General features: G+C 38.9%; 1 protein-coding gene across 1 annotated transcript in view; it reads left to right on the forward strand.

Moving 5' to 3' along the window:
* Window positions 1–25,546, forward strand: part of SUGCT (succinyl-CoA:glutarate-CoA transferase) — a 1,111,985-nt gene that overhangs the window by 130,911 nt on the left and 955,528 nt on the right. The window contains exon 4 of the mRNA XM_053715817.1: window positions 17,062–17,147. Coding sequence (XP_053571792.1) covers window positions 17,062–17,147 — 86 coding nt within the window. The remainder of the gene's footprint in view (window positions 1–17,061; window positions 17,148–25,546) is intronic.

Below are 25,546 nucleotides of genomic sequence, written 5' to 3' on the forward strand. Positions count from 1 at the left end.
TATATTAACCCCTAATCCTAACCCTAACGTAACCCTAAGCCTAACACCCCCTAACTTAAATATAATTAAAATAAATCTAAATAAACCTTACAATTATGAACTAAATAATTCCTATTTAAAACTAAATACAAACTTAACTGTAAAAAAAAAACTATCATCCTCTTCTTACGGTCGTCGGCGTAAACTGAAGGTTACCTTTAAGTGACGTCATCCAAGATGGCGTCCCTTACATTCCTATTGGTTGAAAGATTTCTATAAAATAATAGGAATTAAAGGGGAAAAAATCCTATTGGCTGTTGCAATCAGTCAATAGAATTGAGCTTTCATCCTATTGGATTGAGCTCTCATTCTATTGGCTGTTCCAATCAGTTTTCATGTAAAAAATTTTTTGGGGGGGGATTTTTTATTTTGATAGGGCTTTTAGATTAGGAGTAATTCGTTTTTATTTTTGATAATTTCGTTTTTTATTTTTTTGTAATTTAGTGTTTATTTTTATTTGTAAGTTAGAAAATTGTATTTTAATAGTTGAATTTATTTCATTTTATTGTAATTAGTGTAAGTCAGGTTAGGTTTTATTTTACGGGTAACTTTGTATTTATTTTAACTAGGTAGCTAGTAAATAGTTAATAACTATTTACTAACTAGTCTACCTAGTTAAAATAAATACAAACTTACCTGTGAAATAAAAATAAAACCTAAGATAGCTACAATATAATTATTAGTTATTTTGTAGCTAGCTTAGGTTTTTTTTTTACAGGTAAATTAGTATTTTGTTTTAAATAGGAATTATTTAGTTAATAATTGTAAGGTTTATTTAGATTTATTTTAAATATATTTGTTAGGGGGTGTTAGGGTAAGGCCTAGTGACGGCAACATTGGGGACGGCAGATTAGGGGTTAATAAGTGTAATGTAGGTGCCGGAGATGTTAGGGGTAGCAGATTAGGGGTTAATAACTATAATGTAGGTGGCAGCGATGTCTGGGGCAGCAGATTAGGGTGTTTAGACTCGGGGTTTATGTTAGGGTGTTAGGTTTAACACCCTAACATAAGATGTTCCCATAGACATCAATGGGGCTGCTTTACGGAGCTTTTGTTTCCACTATCGCAGGTGTTAGGCATTTTTTTGCCGGTTCTCCCTATTGATGTCTATGGGGAAATCATGCAGGAACACGTCACAAAGCAGCACTTGATTTCGGTGCGGTATGGAGCTCAACGCAACCATATTGCCCGCACAAGCCTGATTTTTAAAAACCTGTAATAGCAACGCTATAGGGAGGTGAAATAACGCCGAAAATGTTGCGGTCATTAATTTCCCTATAGCGCTCAAAACCCGTAATCTGGCTGTATGTTAATAATTCTTTTCAAATCTGTATTTTAACATTTTTGCGTTTGAGTTTTTTTTCCTATTCAATATACTATCTGTATTATATTCTAGAGAATGGTTATTCTGATTTCCTCTTGGGACTGCACTACTATTTCTATGGAAATTGGTACTTATTTTCAGGATTCTTTAGAATTTGAATATAACCTTAGTAGAGCATATTCACGTACTGTTTATATTTTTAGCTCAGCTTTATCTGTGGCTGACATTACTGTTCTCTCATCCTTTGTTGAACAGTTAGCAAAAGCAGTTTCAGATTCTCAAGTATATAACTTTGTTTATTTACTTTAGATCTATTCATTTAATTATGTTTACTAAATCTATTATTATGATTTCAAATCTATTTTATTATCTCTCTCTTGTTAGGATAATAATTTGATTTGTATTATCTCCACTATTTCTGGAGGTTTAGAGTTTTTTTCTGCCCTACTTTTAGTCCAGTGATGTAGATCAGTTGGTGAACGTCCTGACTACAAATGCTTTTTCTAGACCCAAGGGTCATAGATTCATTTCTCGGCAGGGTTAATACAGCCCTTTGGCCTTTGAGGTCAATTTATTTTATACCATTTATTTGGTTTTTGGATGAACACAGTCCAAATTCTATATTATTCTTAGGGTTTGAATAGTTTTTTAGAATGAGACCTCCTATGGGAAGAATCTTTCTTTCTTAGTACACTCTTCTGAGATTTTCTTTTTAAGCTTTACCAATTTGTCGCTTTTCCATTTGGTTTAGTCACAGCTTTATAAATCTTTTCAAAGGTTCTTGGTACCCTTCTTTCTGTCTTCAAACAGTAAGGTATTGTGGTGCTTCCTTATTTTGGATGGTATCATGGTATTAGCTTAAACTTTTCTTTTATTAAAGCCGGACAGATAGCTTAGCATGCTAATGCACTGTGACTGAGCTCTGTAGCAACCTGAGGGTTCAGAGGTCAATTAAATGAGCAGCGTCTTGAGTCCCTTACGGGTGATTAGACGAGCTTTACAAGTACCCAATGCATACATATGAAAGAGCAGTATTCAAATATATGGACTTTTCTTTTTGTGGAATCCCTCATGAATCAACTAAGTTTTGATTCTTCAAGACATGGTTAGAGGATTTTATTTACCTAAGAGTTTTGTGATTCCCCAGACAAGAGTAACTTCTTTTTGGGTTTCTAGATGGATTCTGTGTTCATGTCTTTGTCTTTATCGGACAAAAGTCAATTGTAAGTGGCGTTAGCCTGTCTAAACTTACAGTCTAGAACATTTCTTTCAGTGGCTTTGTGCATGGAAGTTTTAGGTCTCATAACTGCAGCATCGGGCGTGGTTCCCTTTGCTCATTTTTCATCTGAGATCTCTTTTTGCTTTGCATACTGAATCAATGATACAGGGATTGTTTTTAGATATCACAGTTGATATTTTTAAATCCTAACACTCTACTCTCTCTGTTTTGGTGATTAGTCTATCATCATTTTATTCAGGGGGCCTCCTTTTGTTCATCCTTCCTGGACTGTATTCTTAATGGATGCAAGTCATACAGGTTGGGGAGCTGTCTGAGGGTCTTTTGACAGCACAAGGGGTTTGGAAACTTCAAGAGGCGAGGTTTCCAATCGATATTTTAGAACTCCGTATTTTTCAGAGCTCTTTCAGACTTGGCCTCTCTTAGGAGAGAACTTTTTCATTTTTTGCTTTCAGGCAGACAATATCACAACTGTGGCATATGTCAATCAGCAATAGGGACTCGTAGTTCCTTAGCAATTAAGAATTATCTTGAATACATTCTTAGATGGAATTCATCTCCTGTCTATTTTCTACGATTTTAGACATTTGGGAGGTGGATTATCTCAGCCGTCAGTCTTTACATCCGGGAGAGTGGTGTCTATACAGATGTGTTTTCTCAATTTCCCAGGTTCCTTTTCAGGTCCATGGATCCTCAGGTGGAGATGGTGGATGCATTAGCAGTGTCTTGGTTTTGCAACCTGACTACATCTTTCCGCCTCTGTTTTTTTTCTTCCAAAAGTGATTTTCAAGATCATATTGGAACAGTGTCATGTGTTTCTGATAGCATCAGTATGGCCTCACAGGTTTGGTATCTGGATCTTGTTCCGATGTCCAGTTGCCATCCTTGGCCACTTTCTGTTGGGCCAGCCCTCTTGTTTTAGGGGCTATTTTTCTATCTGAATCTCAAATTACTAATTTGGGGGTATGGAAATTGATTAGTGTTTAGTCATAGAGGTTTTTCTGACTATTGCTATGTTGCAGGCTTAAGTCTGTTTCAAGGAACATGTATTATCAGGTTTGGAAAACCTATATTTTATAGTGTTCTTCTCATAAATTCTCTTGGCATTCTTTTAGAATTCCTAGAATTTTAACGTTTTTCAGGATGGTTTGGATAAGTTTGTCTGCAAATTTTAGCTTACTGATATTCACTGTTTTGTTCAGGCTTTGGTTGGTATCAAGCCTGTTCATTTATTAATTTCTCCTTTTTGGAGTCTTATTTGGTTTAAAGATTTTGCAGGCTCTTTTCTTTTGAGCCTATATTTTCTTTGAAGATTATCTACTTTCTTGGAAAGTGTTGTTTCTTTCGACTATCTCTTCTGCTACAAGAGTTTCTGATTTATCAGCTCTCTCTTGTGTGTCTCCTTATCTGTTTTTTTCATCTAGATAAGTCGTTTTGTTGACTTCGTTTTTTTTCCTAAGATTGTAAATTTGAACAACATTAGTAGAGAAATTGTTGTTCTTTCTTTGTGTCCTAATCCTTAAAAAAATATTCTTTACATCCTTTGGATGTGGTAAGAGCTTTATAATTCTATATCGAGGCTACTAGGATTTCAGAAGACTTCTAGTCTATTTGCTGTTTTTCTGGTTCCAGAAAATGTTATGAAGCCTCTGCCATTTCTTTGGCATCCTGATTAAAGCTTTTGTTTTTCAAGGCTTATTTTGAGTCAGGACAGGCTTTGCTTCAAAGATTTACAGCTCATTCTACTAAGTTCAGTTGCCATTTCTTGGGCTTTTTCAAAATGAAGCTTAGGTTGATCAAATTTGCAAATCAGTAATTTGGTCTTCTTTGCATACTTTTATTGTTTTTACCATTCTGAAGCAGTCTTTGGTAGAAAAAGTTATTCAGGCAGCTGTTTCAGTTTGATTCTACTGCTTTTGATTTAAGTGTTTTGAGAAAAACTTAATTATTCTGTGGATTTAATTTCTCAGTGGAAATAGCTGTTTTTAGTTTATCTATCTCTCTCTAGTGACTCTTCTGTGGACTTCCACATCTTGGGTATTTCTATCCCATATGTCACTAGCTCATGGACTCTTGCCAATTACATGAAAGAAAATATAATTTATGTAAGAACTTACCGATAAATTAATTTCTTTCATATTGGCAAGAGTCCATGAGGCCCACCCTTTTTATGGTGTTTATGATTTTTGTATAAAAGCACAATTATTTTTCCAATTCCTCTTTTGGTATGCTTTGTTACTCCTTATTTATCACCCACTACTTGGCTATTCATTAAACTGAATTGTGGGTGTGGTGAGGGGTATATTTATAGGCATTTTGAGGTTTGGGGTTTTGGGAAACTTTGCCCCTCCTGGTAGGATTGTATATCCCATATATCACTAGATCATGGACTCTTGCCAATATGAAAGGAATTAATTTATCAGGTAAATTCTTACATAAATTATGATTTTGTGAGTAGGGTGTTCGGTTTTTCCCACTTTGTTTGCGAGATATTCTTCTAAGTTCAGCTTTTCACGCATATTGGGATAGTGCACGAGCAAAAAATATTTACTTTTCACTTTTTATACGAGTGCTACCAGACATGTACAAAAAGCTTACTCGTGCGGGAGCATTAAATATTGATCCACTTGTAAGCTGGCCCCAAATGGGAACATGAATTGCTATTCAAAAAAGTGTTGATTCATTTTTTTTAATTCTTATTATTTTTATTGAGGACACAATGATAGATACCTATTCAATACAAGGTACAAACAATATTTCAAATATTCACATCATATCTGACAACTTAGGGTGTACATAAAAGAACACAGTCCTCATTTTTCTTCCCCTAAACTTGACGATATATAGGTCACTCTTGGACCTGCAATGCTAAATTAGTCTCTAACTAGGGGTTAACATTATGTTATATTGACAAGGTTATTTGAAGAATAAAGATGCAAAAGCCAAAACCGTACTATACAAAAAAAGTGTTTGACAAGTATAGTAACAAGTTTAACCATTATGAACCATACGGATATCATGGTAGTTTAGCAGAGGTTTGGCAATCATAATATTTACCTTTTAATAACTATGCTCTGGAATTTAGTTTGCAATACAAGTGTGTGTAGAGAGTGACCCTATTCCATGTGTCATGTCAATGGAAATAGTTGGAGAGTGTAAGGAGCGCAACCAGTATAAATGTATTAAACCAACAAAATACTAAAATACTAAAAAGTACATAAAAATACAAATCACAAAAAATGTACAGATGGGATAGGTACAATAATAGTACAATCACTAAAAGATATATATATATATATATATATATATATATATATATATATATATATATATATATATATATATATATATATATATATATATATATATATAAAAATAAGTGTACACTAAAAGGTGTAGGTGACCCTGATCCACTATAAGAAAGGAAAATAGTGGATTCAAAAAGGATGGATAGATAAACAAAAAAGAAAATTCAAAAAGATATATATATATATATATATATATATATATATATATATATATATATATAAAATTGTGTCATCATGTGTGTCCAAAGAAAAAAAGAAGAAAAAGCTGTAATCCAGAGCATGTAGAAGTGTAAATAGAGCAATGTTCCTTATGTGAATAGTTCTCCTTATATTCCTAAGTCACATCGGCACATAGGTAACCTGTAAAAAAAGAGCAGAAAGAAAAATGGTGCGATACCAAAGGAGACAGACCTGCCAAATAGAAGGTGGGCTTACCGGGTCTTCTCCCAAACAGGAAACTCGAGCTGATAGTCTAAAAAAGTTGGCACGTTTCGGCCTTAAACAAGGCATTTAACAAGACAGTGTCAGCTACGAGAAAAGAGCAAACATATAAAGGGTATTTAAGCCATATATATATATATATATATATATATATATATATATATATATATATATATATATATATATATATATATATATATATATATATTTGTGTGTGTGTATGTATTTGTGTGGGTATGTGTATCTGTATGTGTGTATGATATGCAAAGGATGTTATATGTCTCTAGCTTAGCCACCACTACATAAAAAGCTCAAATAAAGTAGAGCATCATTCTACACCACAGTCTCTTTAACACGTGGACAAAGTTTTTGTGTGTGTGTGTCTATGTGAGTATGTGTGTTTGTGTGTGTGTCTGTGTGTGTGTCTTTGTGTGCATGTGTCAATGTTTCTCACACTGGGCGGTGTGTGTGTATGTCCGTCTGACCCCAGCCGAATAATCAACTGCTGGTTTAATTAACCATAAGCGGTAACTCCGACAACTCACAGTTTGCAAATTGCAATAAGTGTCCGATGGAGTCTTGACAACAAAAAGTGTGCTATAAATGTCTATATAAAACCAATAGACTTTAATTAAAAATAATAAGAATTCACAACCTATTTCTCAGTCTACATTTGACTGTTTCATCAGTTGAATAATAGTAGTTAGAAAGCACTTGTCAGGTGCACAAAATGATTGGCTGCACATGCTTGAGGGTTCACTCTTCATTGATTATGTACTAGCCGTCGGTAGGTTAATCCCTATTACCCGCTGTCTGCCCTTGGGGTGAATTTTCTGGGATGTCAACTTCTGGGAAGATTGCCAACTGTCTTAAATGTTTTCCACTTGTAAATAATCTTTCTCACTGTAGAATGATGGACTTTAAACTGTTTGAAAATTGCCTTACAACCCTTCCCAGATGGGCAGCAACAATTGCTTCTCTAAGATCATTGCTGATTTATTTCCTCCTTGGCATTGTGTTAACACACACCTGAATGCTCTAGACCAGCAAACTGCTAAAACTTCAGCTTTAATAGAGGTGGTCACACTTGCTGATGATCAATTAATCAAGGGCATTTGATTAGCAGCACCTGGCTGGTATTTAGCCTCTTAATTCCTTTGGAAGCAGTAAGGGTATACTTATTTTTTCACACATGGCTTCTCCATTTTGGCTTTATTTTTGTTAAAGGGACAGTCTAGTCAAAATTTTAACTTTCATGATTGAGATAGGGAATGCATTTTTAAATAACTTTTCAATTCACTTTTATCATCAAATTTGCGTTGTTCTTTTGGTTTTCTTTGTTGAAAGCTAAACCTAGGTGGGTTCATATGCTAATTTCTAAGCCCTTGACTGTGGCCCCTTATTTCAATGCATTTGGCAGTTTTTCACAGCTAGAGGACATATAACATTGGGACCACGCCTGTGGAGTTACAAATGAAAGGGCACTGATTGGCTTAATGCAAGACTGTCAAAAGTACTGAAATAAGGGGGCAGTCTGCAAAGGCTTAGATACAAGATAATCACAGAGGTAAAAAGTGTTGTAATATAACCGTGTTGTTTATGCAAAACAGCGGAATGGGTAATAAAGGGATTATCTACCTTTTTAAACAATACAAATTCTAGAAAAGACTGTCCCTTTAAATAAATCATGACACCGTGCAATATGTTGTGTTGTTGTTCATCTGAGGTTATATTTACCTAATTTTAAAACCTGCTAAGGAACAGATGATTATTATGTCCTGATACGTAAAACCATAGAATTCAAAGAGGGTGTACTTTCTTTTCACATAACTGTATGTTTATATATGTGTTCCTATGTGTTTATGTATTTATATGTGTTTACATGTATTTACAGACATATAAACACATACATATATGTAAACATATATATATATATATATATATATATATATATATATATATATATATATATATATATATATATATATACGTGCATTGGAGCCCTTTGCAGTTAAGTAGATGAAAACATGAAAAAACATGTTTTTGCAATATTAATTTTTCATAAAGTGTTTAATATAGTGTGTATTTACTGTAAATATTTGACATTCCAATCTTCTGCACATAACAGAATATGTTCTATGTATTATATTGTAAAAAAGAATATATATATATATAGATATACCAATACAATTTTGTTAAGACCGAGTACGAGTACCAATACTTTTTTCAAGTACTCGCCAATACCAATTACCAATACTTTACTCCCTCCCCATAGTTGTCTTTCCCCCTCCTTCCCCATAGCTGTCTCTTTCTTTCTCTCTCTCTCTCTCTCTCTCTCTCTCTCTCTCTCTCTCTCTCTCTCTCTCTCTCTCTCTCTCTCTCTCTCTCTCTCTCTCTCCCTCCCTCCCCATAGCTGTCTCTTTCTCTCTCTCTCTCTCTCTCTCTCTCTCTCTCTCTCTCCCTCCCTCCCCCCATAGCTGTCTCTCTCTTCCTCCCCATAGCTGTCTCTCTCCCTCCATAGCTCTCTCTCTCCCTCCTCCCATAGCTGTCTCTCTCTTCCTTCCTCCCCCCATAGCTGTCTCTCTCTTCCTCCCCAAAGCTGTCTCTCTCCCTCCCCCAATAGCGGTCTCTCTCTCCCTCCCCCATAGCTCTCTCTCTCTTCCTCATAGCTGTCTCTATCCCTTTCTCCCGTAGCTGTCTCTCCCTTTCTTTCCCCCATAGCTATCCCTCCCTCCATAATTGTCTCTCTCCCTCCCCATAGCTATCTCTCTATCTCCCTTCCCGTAGCTGTCTCTCTCTCCCCCTCCCCATGGCTGTCTCTCTCTCTCTCTCCCTCCCCATAGCTCTCTCTCTCTCTCCCTCCCGATAACTCTCTCCCTCTCCCTCCCCATAACTCTCTATCTCCCCCTTCCCCCATAGCTCTCTTTCTCCCTCCCCCATAGCTCCTTACCCCCCATAGCTGTCTCTCCCACTCCCCTCGATAGCTGTCTCTCCCCCTCGTCTCCATAGCTGTCTCTCCCCCTCCCCTCCATAGCTGTCTCTCCCCCTCCCCTCCATAGCTGTCTCTCTCTCCCTCCCCTCCATAGCTGTCTCTCTCTCCCTCCCCTCCATAGCTGTCTCTCCATCCCTTTCATAGCTGTCTCACCCTCCCCTCCATAGCTGTCTCACCCTCACCTCCATAGCTGTCTCTCCCTCCCTATAGCTGTCTCTCCCTCCCCATAGCTGTCTCTCCCTCCCCCCATAGATGTATCTCCTTCCACCACATAGCTGTCTCTCTCTCTCTCCCTCCCACCCCAGAGCTGTTTCTCTCTCTCCCTCCCGAGAGCTGTTTCTCCCTCCCTCCCTAGAGCTGTCTATCTCTCCCTCCCCAAAGCTGTGTCTCTCTCTACCTCCCTCCCTCCCCAGAACTGTCTCTCTCTCTACCTCTTTCCCCATAGCCGTCATCTAAAAATGTAGACTTCTCATAATAAAAGTGAAAACTGTATACTCCTTTTGACTTGGATAATGGTTCCTTCCTATACTACAATGTTTTTTTTATATATTCCTCAAGTTTCAACCTGCCTGTTTATTATAAAATGTGTTATGTTAATACTTACTATAAAAACATGCTCTACAATAACAAACGCAAGCCTATTGTTATAAACTTGCTCTTCCAGCACGCTGCTCCCTTGCGGGCCTTGTAATGATGCCGGGCCAGAGTGACATCATTTCCAGCTCCCGTAACAGAGGCTCTTGTATGTTAGGTCGAGTGCCAGTATCCCCTGTTTTTATAGTCAGGCTATACTGTGTATATACCCTATGCCCTGTGAGTGGACAAGTGAAGAGGGTAACACCAACTTATTTATCAGGAGAAGGTGGAGGAGTCTGCTCTATATGTAACGGTAGTCTCATACTGTGAGCTGGGAGTCGATTGCAGAGGAGAACACCAAACTGAGTTGGCTTCCACTCCACAGTATGACTGCTACTCACGCTGGCTATTCTTTATTAAATTGTAGACTTTGCATAACAGTCCTCTCAATAAAGTACAATGTAGCACAAATGTAATACCGTTGAAACGCTCCACATAGACGTCAATGTACATTTCTCCATAAAGGCTTCTTCTGCACTAAAGGCAGAAGCTCTCTTGCTTTGCGTCCCTCCCTCCCAGCGCTGCAACAGTGCAGAGTAAGCACCTCATTTCCGGCTCTCGATATCAATACAAGGCGTGCAGCAGAGCAGTGTGCTGGAAGCGCACTAAGGGCAGAAGCTCTCTTGCATCGCGTCCCTCCTTCCCTCCCTCACAGCGCTGTAACAGTGCAGAGAAGGCACCTTCCGTTTTAGGCAGGTGTCTACTCTGCATTACAGTATCGGTTTAGGTATCGGAGCATTTTGCACAGGTACAAGTACTTGTGCAAATGCTCAGTATCGGCACTGATACCGATACTAGTATCGGTATCGGTGCATCCCTATCTGTACAGTATATGTATTTATGAATAAATAGAACATTGGAATGTAAAATAGTCATATTTTCATGTTGGCTTGGCGCAAGAGTAAGGTGTTAGTTTTTTTCTCTCTTTTTTGGCTTCTATGGGGGAATACGTGAACGCACACGCAATATTCTAAATTCGACTTTTTGCACTCGTTGAGTTAGCGCAAGAGTAAAAACAGTTTCCTTTCAATTCTATCGCAACCCGACTAGCGTAGAAAGCTAACTTTTACACTTGAGCTGGAGCATTAATTAGCGTTCCACTTGTAATCTGCACCATATTCTGCATTCCTTGCTACCCGAAAGCAACAAATGCACATATCTAATTGGTATGCATAGACTATGATTAAAAATGGCCGCACCAAGACAAAAAAATAAATAAATCTGCATCTGCTAAGTTGTCCTGTTTTTTTATTTGGGTATTCTGGTCACCCTGGTTTAACCTCTTTGCGGGGGTTAAACCATATGCAAACAATAATGCAATAATGAAATGCTCTAACAAATTAGTACATTTACTTTTTGGTGCATTTAAAGGGACATAATACTGATATGCTAAATCACTTGAAACTGATGCAGTATAACTGTAAAAAGCTGACAGGAAAATATCACCTGAGCATCTCTATATAAAAAAAGGAAGATATTTTACCTCACAATCTCCTCAGCTCAGCAGAGTAAGTTCTGTGTAAAAAGTTATACTCAGCTGCTCCCAGCTGTAGGTAAAAAAAAAAAAATGAAGAAATGAACAGCAGCCAATCAGCATCAGCAGTGCTGAGGTCATGAACTCTTACTGTGATCTCATGAGATTTGACTTAACTCTCATGAGATTTCATAGTAAGCTTCCTTTACCTGATTGGTGAAATAATATGAGAGTTCACGAGGCTCATCCTTTCAGCTGTCCCAGGACAGACACACTAAAATGCTGCTTAGAAATCCTTTACAATGGGAGGTGGCTACTGAGGAACTTTTGAGGTAAAATATCTATCTTTTTTACATAGAGATATTCAGGAGATATTTTCTAGTCAGCTTTTTACAGCTATGCTGCATCACTTTCAAGTGTTTAAACATTTGGGTATTATGGCCCTTTAACAAATCTCTAAAAATAGATGGTTTTGTCAATGAGCCCAGACTTAAAGGGTCAACAAACTCTAAAAATGTCTTATAATGCATAGGAAAGAGCACTTACTACATTTGTTAAAATATTTTTTTTTTTGCATGAAAAAAGTTAAATTAAAGGGACATTAAACATCTTGCATTTGTGTAAAATCTGTATTTGTCTCACACTCTCCCTAGAGAGACCAAAAAGCACAATCTGTAACCTAGTTGTTCTTTCAAAATGCTGAACATCTATAGCTGGTTTAGGCAATTTGCAGCAGTTTGATGAAAATCTAGGTTACATAATTGGCTTTGTAATTTTTCTAGGAAGTGTGAGACAATGATAATTATATACATAAAGAGGTATAATGTCCATTTAAAGCTGTTTATTTTGATTTTGAGGCTAACAGAACATCTGGTCCATAAAGCCTGTTTGCTCACTGGTTGATAAGGAGAACTCCCATACACTTCACAAGCATAAAAACATTTTTTCTCTGTACTGGAACATTCTTCAAAAATGTCATACGTTTTAAAACAGCCTATTTTAAATGCAACAAAGAACAATTGTATGTTCCTTTGAACTAAAATGTTGTATAAAATTTGTATTTCATTGACATGTTTTGATGCTTAAGTGATGGTAAATCCTAGCGTTTCACTAGGATTTACAAGTGGAACAAATAAAGGGGACTTTCAGTCACAAAGTATAAAATACTTCATGCTTAAAGTTCCTTTATTTGTCTGAAGCATTTGCCAACTGATTGCTTCAGGCAGCCCACGGCAGAATGCTATTTTGCTGTGAGGTGATGTTTCCACCTCTTAGCCGATAGCTGTGTGGGCTATCCGGCTTGGCACCAGCTGGGCCACACAGCTATAGGCTAAGAGGTGGAAACGTCTCCTCACAGCAAAATAGTGTTCTGCCATGGGCTGCCTGAGGCACTTAGCACAGCGAATGATTCAAACAAATAAAGGAACTTTCAGCATGAAGTGTTTTATACTTTATGACTGAAAGTCCTCTTTATTTGTTCCAATGGTAAATCCTAACGTTTCACAAACGCTAGGATTTACCATCACTTTACTGTTATATCTGAGTGATGCTCCTTGGAAGAATAGGGACAAGGTCTGTTTCATGTTTAACTCTTTGAACTAACTCCTAAAGTTACTTTCCATCTTAATATGGGAAGAGTCCACAGCTGTATTCTGTACTTGTGGGAAATACTGAACCTGGCCACCAGTAGGAGGCAAAGACACCCCAGCCAAAGGCTTAAATACCTCCCCCACTTTCTCATAACCCCAGTCATTCTTTGCCTTTTGCCACAGGAGGTTGGCAGAGAAGTGTTAGAAGATTTCAGAGCAGTCTCTTATGGAGGGTAGTACTCTTCGAGATGGGACTGGAGTTTTAAGTAGTCCTGTCAGCCTCTCAGTGAGAGCATGGATGAAAGTTAGAGTCCGGAGATGCATGGGATATTTTTTTCAACCGGCGGTTGTTGCCACGATTACTGCAGAAACTACCTTCTGGTGTGACTCCTTATAGGATTTGATTGGGGTGGAGGATCCCCTCGACGCTACTCAGGAAAGATTTACGGCCTTGAGGGTTGTTAATTCTTGTATCTGTGCTGCTATTAGGCAGTTTATTCGCTCTAATGCTATGACTTCAGCTTTTTCTGTTCAGGCCTGTCGGGCTCTGGCTGAAGTCATGGCCTGCGGATATGACTTCTAAGTCTAGACATCTTCCCTCCCTTTAAGAGAATGATTTTGTCTGGTCCAGTCCTGGACTCAAATTATCTCCACTGTCACAGGGGGCAAGGGTGCCCTCCTACCGCAAGAGTATATGAAGAGCAAGAAGCCCGCTGAGTCTACATCGGCATGAATGAGCGGTCCCCGGTCCTCTTCTGGATCATGTAGGGGGCAGTATGTCTCTCTTTTCAGTCGCTTGGTTCAGGGACATGCAAGATCCATGGGTCCTGGAGGTCATAGCTCAGGGTTACAAGAAAGGTTTTAAGTCTCAGCCACCCAAGGGCAGATTCTTCCTGTACCTATCGCATTGAGAGGTTTGGGATACTATTCAAACCTTTTCGTGGTCCCTAAGAAGGAGAGAAATTTCCGTCCGATTCTGGACCTAAAGTGCTTAAGCAGGTTTTTAAATGTCCCCTCGTTTAAGATGGAGACAATAAGATCTATTCTTCCCCTCGTTTGAGAGGGGTAGTTCATGACCATGATAGATCTGAAGGATGCTCCCTTCTCGTACCAACTGGACCAGCACTTCCAGTTTATTGCCCTTCTGTTTGGTCTAGCTAAATACATTTTTCCAAGAGTGGACCATTCGGAATACCTCCTCTGTCTTCTTCGATCCCATGGATGGCAGATAATCTAGAGAGAGTTCTCTTGTATCAAGTACCAGGGTAGAATTATCGGGTAACACAGATTATCGGGTACTATAATAGTCTACATAGACATGAGAATATTCCTAACAGACCAGAGACGTTGCAAGCTAGGTTCAACATGTCTTGCCTTCCAGATCTCCTTAAGGCCATCTGTGACTCTGTGTATGGAGGTGATTGGTCTCATGGTGTCCAGTTTGGACATAATTTCCTTTGCCAGGTTTCACCTCAGACTGTTGCAACTGCGCATGCTGAACTAGTGGAACGACGATCATTCAGATCTGTTTTAACAGAAATCTCTTGACAACCAATCGGGAGAATCGCTCTCTTGGTGGTTTTGTCCGGATCACTTGTCCTGAGCGACGTCCGTCTCAAGACCATCCGTGGTGATTGTAACTATGGTTGTGAGTCTGTCAGGATGGGGAGCTGTTTGGGGTGCCAGGAAGGCACAGGACCTCTGGTCTCAGGAGGAAAAGCTCGGTCCTGATCTCATTTTGGATCTTCAGGCAATATACAATGCTCTGAAGGCTGGGTTCGTCCCGGTTAATCAGATTCCAATCAAACAATATATCCTCGTTGGCTTACATCAACCATCAGGGGGAACGAGAAGATCCCTAGTTTTGCATTTGTTCGCTGTCAACGATCCACATTCCGGGTGTGGACAACTGGGAAGCGGATTTGCTCAGCAGACAATCTTTCATCCGGGAGAATGGTCTTTCCATTCCGAGTGTTGGCAGAGATTTGCAAGAGGAAGATCTTATAACGTTTCAATACCAAGCTACCCAGATAGAGGGCGAGGTACAGGTATCCTCAGGCGGAGCTAACAGATGCATTAGCGGTGCCTTGGAGGTTCAATCTAATTTATCCTTTCCAACTATTACCACTACGTCCTAGTGTAGTAGCTTGAGTCAAGCAGGCGTCAGTGATACTCACTGCTCCATCTTGGCCGCGAAGGATATGGTTCGCGGATCTAGTGGGGATGTCATAATTTCCTCCGTGGAAATTACCTTGTCGCAGGGATCTGCTGACCAAAGTCTCTTTGTTCATCAATGTCTAGATTCTCTGAGGCTGACTGCGTGGAGATTGAACGCTTAGTCCTAGCCAAGAGAGGGTTTCATGAGAGAGTTATTTTTACTCTCATTCAAGCTCGTAAGCTGGTTGCTCGTCGCATCTATCATAAGGTGTGGAGGACCTACATTTTCTGTTCTCCAGGATGAACTGGAGAAGGGCTTTTCTGCAAGACCCTGTCTGTGTTACTGCACAAGAGGTTTGCAGAGCTTCCAAATGTGCAGCCATTTGTTAAGGCTCTGCTGGGATCAGTCCTGTGTTTAGACCTAAGGCTCCTCCTTGGAGTTTAAGTCTTGTCCTTAAGGTTTTGCAACAGGCTCCGTTGGAGCCTATGCAATTGCTGCCTTGCAATGCGACCCTCCTTATCTGGTGTTGCATGCCGATAAGGCTGTTCTACGAACCAAGTTAGGTTTTCTTCCTAAGGTTGGGTCAATTTGCATCATCAATCAAGAGATTGTGGTTCCTTTCTTATGTCCTAATCCTTCTTCGGCGAAGGAACGTTTATAACGTATTTCTGGATGTGGTTTGTGCCTTGAAGTTCTATCTTCGGGCCACAAAGGAATTTAGACAAACCTCTTTGTTTTGTTTTTTTCCGGCAAGCGTAGGGGACGGAGGGCCTCTTCGACTTCCTTATCTTTTTGTCTGAGTGTCATCCGTTTAGCATAGAAACGGCGGGACATAAGCCTCCTCTGAGGATTACGGCTCATTCTAACAGAGTAGTGGTTTCCTCTTGGGCCTTCAAAAATGAGGCCTCTATGGATCAGATATTTAAGGCGGCTACTTGGTTCTCCTTACATACTTTTTCCAAAGTTTTACAAGTTTGATGTTTTTGCTTCTGCTGAAGCAGCCTTCGGGAGAAAGGTTTTGTAGGCTGTGGTGCCCTCAGATTAGGGTCCGTCTCACTTTTTTTCCCTCCCGTTAGCATTCTGTGTACTCTAGAGCTTGGGTATATGTTTCCCACAAGTAAGGAATGCAGCTGTGGACTCTTCCCATATTAAGATGGAAAACACAAATTATGCTTACCTGATAATTTAATTTCTATCTGTATGGGAAGAGTCCACAGCTCCCGCCCGTGTTCTCCGATGGGCAGCCCTAAATTTGAAATTTTTTCTTCTGGCACCTTTTTCACCCTGATATTTCTCCTACTGTTCCTTGTTCCCTCGGCAGAATGACTGGGGTTATGAGGAAGTGGGAGAGGTATTTAAGCCTTTGGCTGGGGTGTCTTTGCCTCCTCCTGGTGGCCAGGTTCAGTATTTCCCACAAGTAAGGAATGCAGCTATGGACTCTTCCCATACAGATGGAAATTAAATTATCAGATAAGCATAATTATTTATGTTTTTATGGCCATGCCCGGTAGAGGTAAATTTTTATTCCAAGATCAGATGAATGCATCCAGGTTCTCAGAAGCGTTAATTTCCTGCCATGCCAGGGTTCCCATCATGCGTCCGTCATAGCGGAAATGGTGTGACCAGTGATTTAAAGTTATTCTTAATAACTAATACCAAAAACATTTTTCCAAAGTTATATATAAAAAGTTTGTAAAGTTGTTCCTTTTTAAAATGTGTTTTATAGAACCTAAGTTGTACAGTGTTGCTGTAGGTTCTTTTAAACAACACAAAAAAAGAAAGTAATAAAAAAATGAAAACACATGCAGTTTATGCTTTTGTATGTGCAGAACTATGGTTTAACTATTGCCATTTTGGTTGCAGGTTCTGGTGATGATACAAGATCCTGGGGACCTCCGTTTATAGGAACAGAAAGTGCTTATTTTCTCAGTGTCAACAGAAATAAGAAGGTAAAAATTAACAATAAATTTGTTTTCTTTTGGGGAAACCCGGACTTGGAAATCGGCTTTACCTCATCTGCCTTCAAAAAAAACCTTAATTATATTATACAATTGGTAGACCCACTTACTAAAGACATCAGAAACATTTTACTCTATATCTAGGGAATTTAATCTAGATAAGAAATATTTAATTTATATTTAAAAATATAATTTTTTTGCATAGTTGCAAGCCAAACACTATGGCCTAGATTTGGAGTTTGGCGGTAGATGGGCTGTTAACGCTACGCGGGCTTTTTTCTGGCCGCACCATAAAATTAACTCTGGTATCGAGAGTTCAAAAAAATGCTGCGTTAGGCTCCAAAAAAGGAGTGTAGAGCATTTTTACCGCAAATGCAACTCTCGATAGCAGAGTTGCTTACGGACGCGGCCAGCCTCAAAAACGCAGCGTTCAGCTCCTAACGCAGCCCCATTGTTTCCTATGGGGAAACACTTCCTACGTCTGCACCTAACACTCTAACATGTACCCCGAGTCTAAACACCCCTACCCTTACACTTATTAACCCCTAATCTGCCGCCCCCGCTATCGCTGACCCCTGCATTATATTATTAACCCCTAATCTTCCGCTCCGTAAACCGCCGCTACCTACATTATACCTATGTACCCCTAATCTGCTGCCCCTAACACTGCCGACCCCTATATTATATTTATTAACCCCTAACCTGCCCCCCACAACAAGATTGCGTCCCTCGAATTCCGATTGGCTGATAGGATTCTATCAGCCAATCGGAATTAAGGTAGGAATATTCTGATTGGCTGAATCAGATTGAGCTCGCATTCTATTGGCTTTTCCGATCAGCCAATAGAATGCGAGCTCAATCTGATTGGCTGATTGGATCAGCCAATCGGATTGAACTTGATTCTGATTGGCTGATTCCATCAGCCAATCAGAATATTCCTACCTTAATTCCGATTGGCTGATAGAATCCTATCAGCCAATCGGAATTCGAGGGACGCCATCTTGGATGACGTCCCTTAAAGGAACCGTCATTCGTCGGGAGACGCCGGAAGAAGAGGATAGATCCGCGTCGGCTGCTTCAACATGGACCCGTTCCGCACCAGATGGAAGAAGATCGAAGATGCCGCTTGGATGAAGATGTTTGCCGGTCCGGATGTCCTCTTCTTGCCGGATAGGAGGAAGACTTTGGACCCTCTTCTGGACTTCTTCAGTGGATGTCTAGCCCCCGCTTGGGTTGGATGAAGATATCGGAGCCAGGACCGATCGGTGATACCCGGTGAGGTGAAGACAAGGTAGGAAGATCTTCAGGGGCTTAGTGTTAGGTTTATTTAAGGGGGGTTTGGGTTAGATTAGGGGTATGTGGGTGGTGGGTTGTAATGTTGGGGGGGGGTGTATTGTATGTTTTTTTTTTACAGGCAAAAGAGCTGATTTTCTTGGGGCATGCCCCGCAAAGGGCCCTGTTCAGGGCTGGTAAGGTAAAAGAGCTTTTAAATTTATTAATTTAGAATAGGGTAGGGCATTTTTTTATTTTGGGGGTCTTTGTTATTTTATTAGGGGGCTTAGAGTAGGTGTAATTAGTTTAAAATTGTTGTAATATTTTTCTTATGTTTGTAAATATTTTTTTATTTTTTGTAACTTAGTTCTTTTTTATTTTTTGTACTTTAGTTAGTTTATTTAATTGTAGTTATTTGTAGAAATTGTATTTAATTTATTTATTGATAGTGTAGTGTTAGGTTTTATTGTAGGTAATTGTAGGTATTTTATTTAATTAATTTATTGATAGGGTAGTGTTAGGTTTAATTATAACTTAGGTTAGGACTTATTTTACAGGTAATTTTGTTATTATTTTAACTAGGTAACTATTAAATAGTTCTTAACTATTTAATAGCTATTGTACCTAGTTAAAATAATTACCAAGTTGCCTGTAAAATAAATATTAATCCTAAAATAGCTACTATATAATTATAATTTATATTGTAGCTATATTAGGATTTTTTTTTACAGGTAAGTATTTAGCTTTAAATAGGAATAATTTATTTAATAAGAGTTAATTAATTTCGTTAGATTAAAATTATATTTAATTTAGGGGGGTGTTAGTGTTAGGGTTAGATTTAGCTTTAGGGGTTAATACATTTATTAGAATAGCGGTGAGCTCCGGTCGTCAGATTAGGGGCTAATAATTGAAGTTAGGTGTCGGCGATGTTAGGGAGGGCAGATTAGGGGTTAATACTATTTATGATAGGGTTAGTGAGGCGGATTAGGGGTTAATAACTTTATTATAGTAGCGCTCAGGTCCGCTCGGCAGATTAGGGGTTAATAAGTGTAGGCAGGTGTCGGCGACGTTGTGGGGGGCAGGTTAGGGGTTAATAAATATAATATAGGGGTCGGCGGTGTTAGGGGCAGCAGATTAGGGGTACATAAGGATAACGTAGGTGGCGGCGCTTTGCGGTCGGCAGATTAGGGGTTAATTATTGTAGGTAGCTGGCGGCGACGTTGTGGGGGGCAGGTTAGGGGTTAATAAATATAATACAGGGGTCGGCGGTGTTAGGGGCAGCAGATTAGGGGTACATAAGTATAACGTAGGTGGCGGTTGGCAGATTAGGGGTTAAAAAAATTTAATCGAGTGGCGGCGATGTGGGGGGATCTCGGTTTAGGGGTACATAGGTAGTTTATGGGTGTTAGTGTACTTTAGGGTACAGTAGTTAAGAGCTTTATGAACCGGCGTTAGCCCAGAAAGCTCTTAACTCCTGCTTTTTTTCGGCGGCTGGAGTTTTGTCGTTAGAGCTCTAACGCTCACTTCAGAAACGACTCTAAATACCGGCGTTAGAAAGATCCCATTGAAAAGATAGGATACGCAATTGACGTAAGGGGATCTGCGGTATGGAAAAGTCGCGGATGAAAAGTGAGCGTTAGACCCTTTAATCACTGACTCCAAATACCGGCGGTAGCCTAAAACCAGCGTTAGGAGCCTCTAACGCTGGTTTTCACGGCTAACGCCAAACTCCAAATCTAGGCCTATATTTGCATTCATAAGTTTGCTGAGGGAAATCTCTGGTCGCTGGACCCGCTCAATTTAATTATTGATAGATTTCGCCAAGGCAAACATTCATTGACTGCTATCTACAGATGTCTGTCTTCTAAAGACGCAGAAGATAAAGTTAACAAACTTTTCCAAACATCGAGCTTAGACGTGCCAGGTATTAATCCTGTTTTTTTTTAAAAAAAAGCTTCTCCAGAGTTATGAAATATACGTCTGCTATAGCCTTGAGAGAATCACATATCAAACTATTGAACAGATCATATCTTACGCCCAAGTTAATGGCTAAATGGAACACTAGGGGAGTCAAAGTTTGTTCTAAATGTAATCTACCTGCTGTTTTCTATATCTGCCCAAAACAAATAGAGTACTGGTTAAACAGATTTTTACCGACCAGAACAATCTTAGAGCCTATGCATATTTTCTTCTTACTCTCTTTGTGCAGAGCAAACCACTGATTAATCTTAATAGCCAGCCAAATGATTCTCAAATCTTGGAAGGATAGGAAAGCTCCAAGCATAGCTGCATTTGTACACAACATGACATATCAAATAGTCTTGGACCAGCATGAACCTTTAATCTTTCAGGATAATAAATTAAAAGCCTTTATGGCTAAATGGGATAGAGTAATTTTAGCCCACCCCAGAGAACCCCAATTAGAGATCATAGATTACTTTTGTGCCTCTCCCTCTTTTCTCCAATTGATATTACTTGATGACTACCCTGAGCACTGGAGACAAAATCTTTTCTGATTCCCTCTCTCCCCCCCTTTTATTCTTTCTTTTTTTTTCTCTTTTCTTTCTTCCCTTCCCCTCTTTATTCTTTTTTGTTTTTGTTTAAAACACTTTAGTTGTGTTTTTATTTTTTTAATAAAATTGCAGACCCTGCATGTTTATTTGATAGTACAAACAAACTAGGACCTAAATAACTCTTATTTATTACATATCCAACACGAGGTAGAAACGAATATTAATTTCAATGTTAGAACATCTATGTTATAGTTTTCTATTTTTGTGTTTGATCTTTAATGTGTGACGTAAAGGTTGCTGTGTTTTAAATCCAGAGAGTGAATATTATCCTTATTATTTTTATTATTATTATTTCAGTAGTGTACCTGCAAAGTGTATTATGTGTTTAGACACAATAAATATTATGGAACCTTTATATCATTCTGATAATGTAACTCATATATATATAATAGCGGTTACCAACTTTGCAGGGGCAATGTGTGCAATTTAATAACACTCCGAACTATATCATTTGCAATGGATAATATATATAAAACCTGAATCCTTTTAGTTCTGATTTGTCTATTAATTAAACTGAGACCAGATCAATAAGCAAACTTAGCAAAAATAATGATTAGAAATAATAAGCAATATTTGAATAAAGCAAATCAATAAGCATACATCATTACCATGATTAAATGATTATCAGGTTAAAACTAATGAAAACAATCACTAAATTATTTTACTTGCTGTAACTTGCGTGTATAATAGAGAAACAGGAACTTTTGTTATTTAAATTCTCAGCATAGCTGGCAAGAATCAGGTAAACTAATAATCCTGGAAGACCATAAGAAAATTATATTATTACCAGATTCCTAATTGACCCAGTGTTATTGTCGACAGATAAGACAAGGTTAACAGGAATTACCAAACAAAATATTTGTGACTATAAAGGGCAAACCAGAATTGATTAACTCACCTCATTCAATAATAAAATTTTCAATATAAATGTAAAGAGCATAAATCATATTAATAAAACTGTTTCATATAGGTTTTTTTTCATACTTATCAACATGGCGGGATCCTTCACTGGGGTTCAGTGTAAATAGACCCTCTTAGGTTACCCCTGGACCCTCTCTCGCCATTATCCTGACTTGTCTATCTGGTCAGCTTAGCCTCCCATCTCCTCTGGATAGGGTGTGGTCATCATGCATGCTCAGTGTGGCCCCTTGTGCCGTCTGCGTGTGTTGTTAAATAATAGTATATGTATGTATATATATATATATATATATATATATATATATATATATATATATATATATATACACATGGAGAGAAGCACACTCACAGGAACGAACAACCGGCTCATTACCATTGTTAGCCTGTTCTATGGCGATTTACCACCTGGGTGCAGCTACTTTTAGCCCAGTAATGCTTTTCACAGAGTAGAACTTTCCTGTAGTATATCAGTCTGATCGCGCCTATTACAGTCAGTCCAGCTCCGAAATACCAGGCAATTCACTCTGAACAAGGAACATAGCAACCCCAGACGAAAAAAAAAAGCTGCACCCAGGTGGTAAATCTCCACAGGCTAACAATGGTATTGAGCCGGTTGTTCGTTCCTGTGAGTGTGCTTCTCTCAGTGTGTATTTAGTCTCCCTATGGGAAAAAGGGGAATCCAGACGTGGACTCCTTGCTCAGTGTGCTTAGAGGAATATGGCTACACCTCACTGACGAGGCCCAATGAAGGCCGAAACGATCGTCTGGGGTTGCTGTGTTCCTTGTTCAGAGAGGAATTGCCTGGTATTTCGGTGCTGGACTGACTGTAATAGGCGGGATCAGACTGATATAGTAGCCAGAGAACAGGCTAACAATGGTATTGAGTCAGTTGTTCGTTCTTGTGAGTGTGCTTCTCTCTGTATGTGTGTATGTATATATATATATATATATATATATATATATATATATATATAAATATATATGTGTGGTGCAGGTGGGTAGGGAAGAGAGTTGAAAATGGAGAAGAGTCTTTTAGGGTTTGAGGAGTGAGTGGAGAGAAGAGAAGTAGGTTTGCTTAGCTAAGTGAAGGGCAGAGGTGTAAGAGTAAAGGATGAACTTATAGTCATGAAATCAGGTTCAGAGCAGGATTTCCTCCAGGCACGTTCAGCAGTGCGGGAGCATTTTTGTAGGTGGCGTGTTTGCTGGGAGTGCCAGGGCTGGAGCTGACGACATGGGGCTTTGCAAAGTTGGGGCAGAGCGAGAGTGTCAAGTGCAGAGAAGAGAGTATTGTTATAGTGGGTTTTGGCAAGGTCAGGGCAGGATATCGTGGAATTGTGGGGGATGCATATTTGAATAAGGTTGGAGAGTTGGGGAGGGTCTACAGTGTGCAGACTTGTGTGGGGGCGAGGGAGGGAAGTAGGTTTAGCCTGTATATTAAGATTAAAGGTGAGCAGATGGTGGTCTGAGATGGGAAATGGGCGACAGGCAACATCTTGGAGAGAGCAGAGATAGGAGAATACCAGATCAATAGAGTGTCCATTGCAGTGGGTAGGGAATAGGGTGGATTGTGAAAGGCCAAAGGAGTTAGTGAGTGAGAGAAGTTTAGAGGCAGCAGGGGCAGATGGGTTGTCAATGGGGATGTTGAAGTCCCTCAGAATTAGAGTAGGTGTATTTATAATGAGAAAGTAAGGAAGCCAGGCAGCAAAGTTGTCAATAAATTTGGAGGTTGGTCCAGGAGGTCCATATATAACTGCCACTCTGAGAGAGAGGGGGGAGAACAGGCGAATGCAGTGGACTTCAAAGGAAGAAAAGGAGTAAGATGGAAATGGAGATAGGTACTGATAGGAGCAGGAGAGGGAGAGTAAGATGCCAACACCGCCACCATGTCTCTCACCTGGCCTAGGTGTGTGGCTAAAGTGAAGACCACCATGTGCGAGAGCAGCAATGGAAACAGTGTCAGAGGAAGATAGCCACGTTTTGGTAATTGCTAAAAGGTTAAAAGCGTTGGAAACAAACAGGTCTTGGTCAGTTGTAAGTTTGTTACAGACCGAGCAAGCATTCCAAAGGGCACAAGAAAAGGGAGGGAATAGGCGCTGTGGGTTAATGGAGATGAGATTGTTAGTATTGCGTGACCTAGAGTTTTTGCAGTGGGATACAGAGCGAGAGTGTAAAAGTGTGGTGATTGCTGCAGGGCCAGGGTTAGGAGAGATTTTACCAGCAGCAAGCAATAGTAGCAGTGAGAGTGACAGAAGGTGAGAGTGAGATTTGTAGGAGCGTGTATGACTAGACGCAGGAGAGTTAGATACATACATACATGCATACATACATGCATTGCATACATACACACACATATTGTATATAACATTTTAGAAATGTTATGTAGCTGCTATATAAAATTCTCTGTATACTGGACCAATCCTGATGATAAAGTTTTAATTAAGTTCTGTATAATAAAGCAAATTACATAGTGGAGGATATTTTTATTTTTTCTTTCTTTTTATTTTGATGATTGATAAACAATAATACAAAATGTAACTACAGTTGGTAGCAAGGCAAATGTAAAATGGAATTAAAACCTTATAAAATAAAATAATTATTGTTTTGTATGTTCCACACTGTTAAGTTATAGCCTTAACCAGAATATAAAGCACAGTGTCATCATAATTAAAATAAAATAGGCATTAATAGAGGTATGCATGAGACATTTTCTAACAAAATTTGTACACTATTATACCAATAGTTGTAATATGTACAGACAGTACAGTTATAATGGAAGCCAAATGATAGTGTAACCATGTTAAAACATAGCACAAGGTCTTCTTTTCGTTATAACAATATTAATATATTTGAATGATTTCTGATAAGAATTTATTGAAACATACTCTTAAATTAGATGTTTGGGTAGAGTTTAGTATGTATATTTTAAGTGGCTTCTAGTTTTTAAGCAGGTGTAATTGTGCCATGATGTAGAATTGTTCCGAAAATGATTTTAAAGGGACAGTCTACACCTTAGTCATCTTAAAGTCTTACCTTAAATTTAGCTGCAAATAGCCTCCTGCACTTTTTCTATATCATGCAGCAGGAATGGTAAAAAAAGTTATTTTAAATTTAATATTGTTTCTGGACCATTTGAAATGACTTCCAAGCTCCACCCACTGATGACATCACGATCTGGGCTACATTTAGGCACTCTGCTGAATAGCATATAGTATGTTGAATCCAACTAGTGAGCCTTTTTTTGATTGGATGCCATTTGCAGCCCAGTGGGCAGAGCTTGGTAGCAATTTCTAAGTGGCCAGAAACAATATTAATTTTAAAATAACCGTTTTACCATTCCTGCTGCACAATATAGAAAATGTGCAAGAGGCTATTTGCAGCTTAATCTAAGGTAAGACTTTAAGATGATTAAGGTGTAGACTGTCCCTTTAACATATTTATATCACTAGGTGGCGCTATGCTGATTGACAATACAGGGAGTGCAGAATTATTAGGCAAATGAGTATTTTGACCACATCATCCTCTTTATGCATGTTGTCTTACTCCAAGCTGTATAGGCTCGAAAGCCTACTACCAATTAAGCATATTAGGTGATGTGCATCTCTGTAATGAGAAGGGGTGTGGTCTAAT

This window comes from Bombina bombina, chromosome 5, assembly GCF_027579735.1.
Source record: "Bombina bombina isolate aBomBom1 chromosome 5, aBomBom1.pri, whole genome shotgun sequence".
Classification (NCBI taxonomy): domain Eukaryota; kingdom Metazoa; phylum Chordata; class Amphibia; order Anura; family Bombinatoridae; genus Bombina; species Bombina bombina.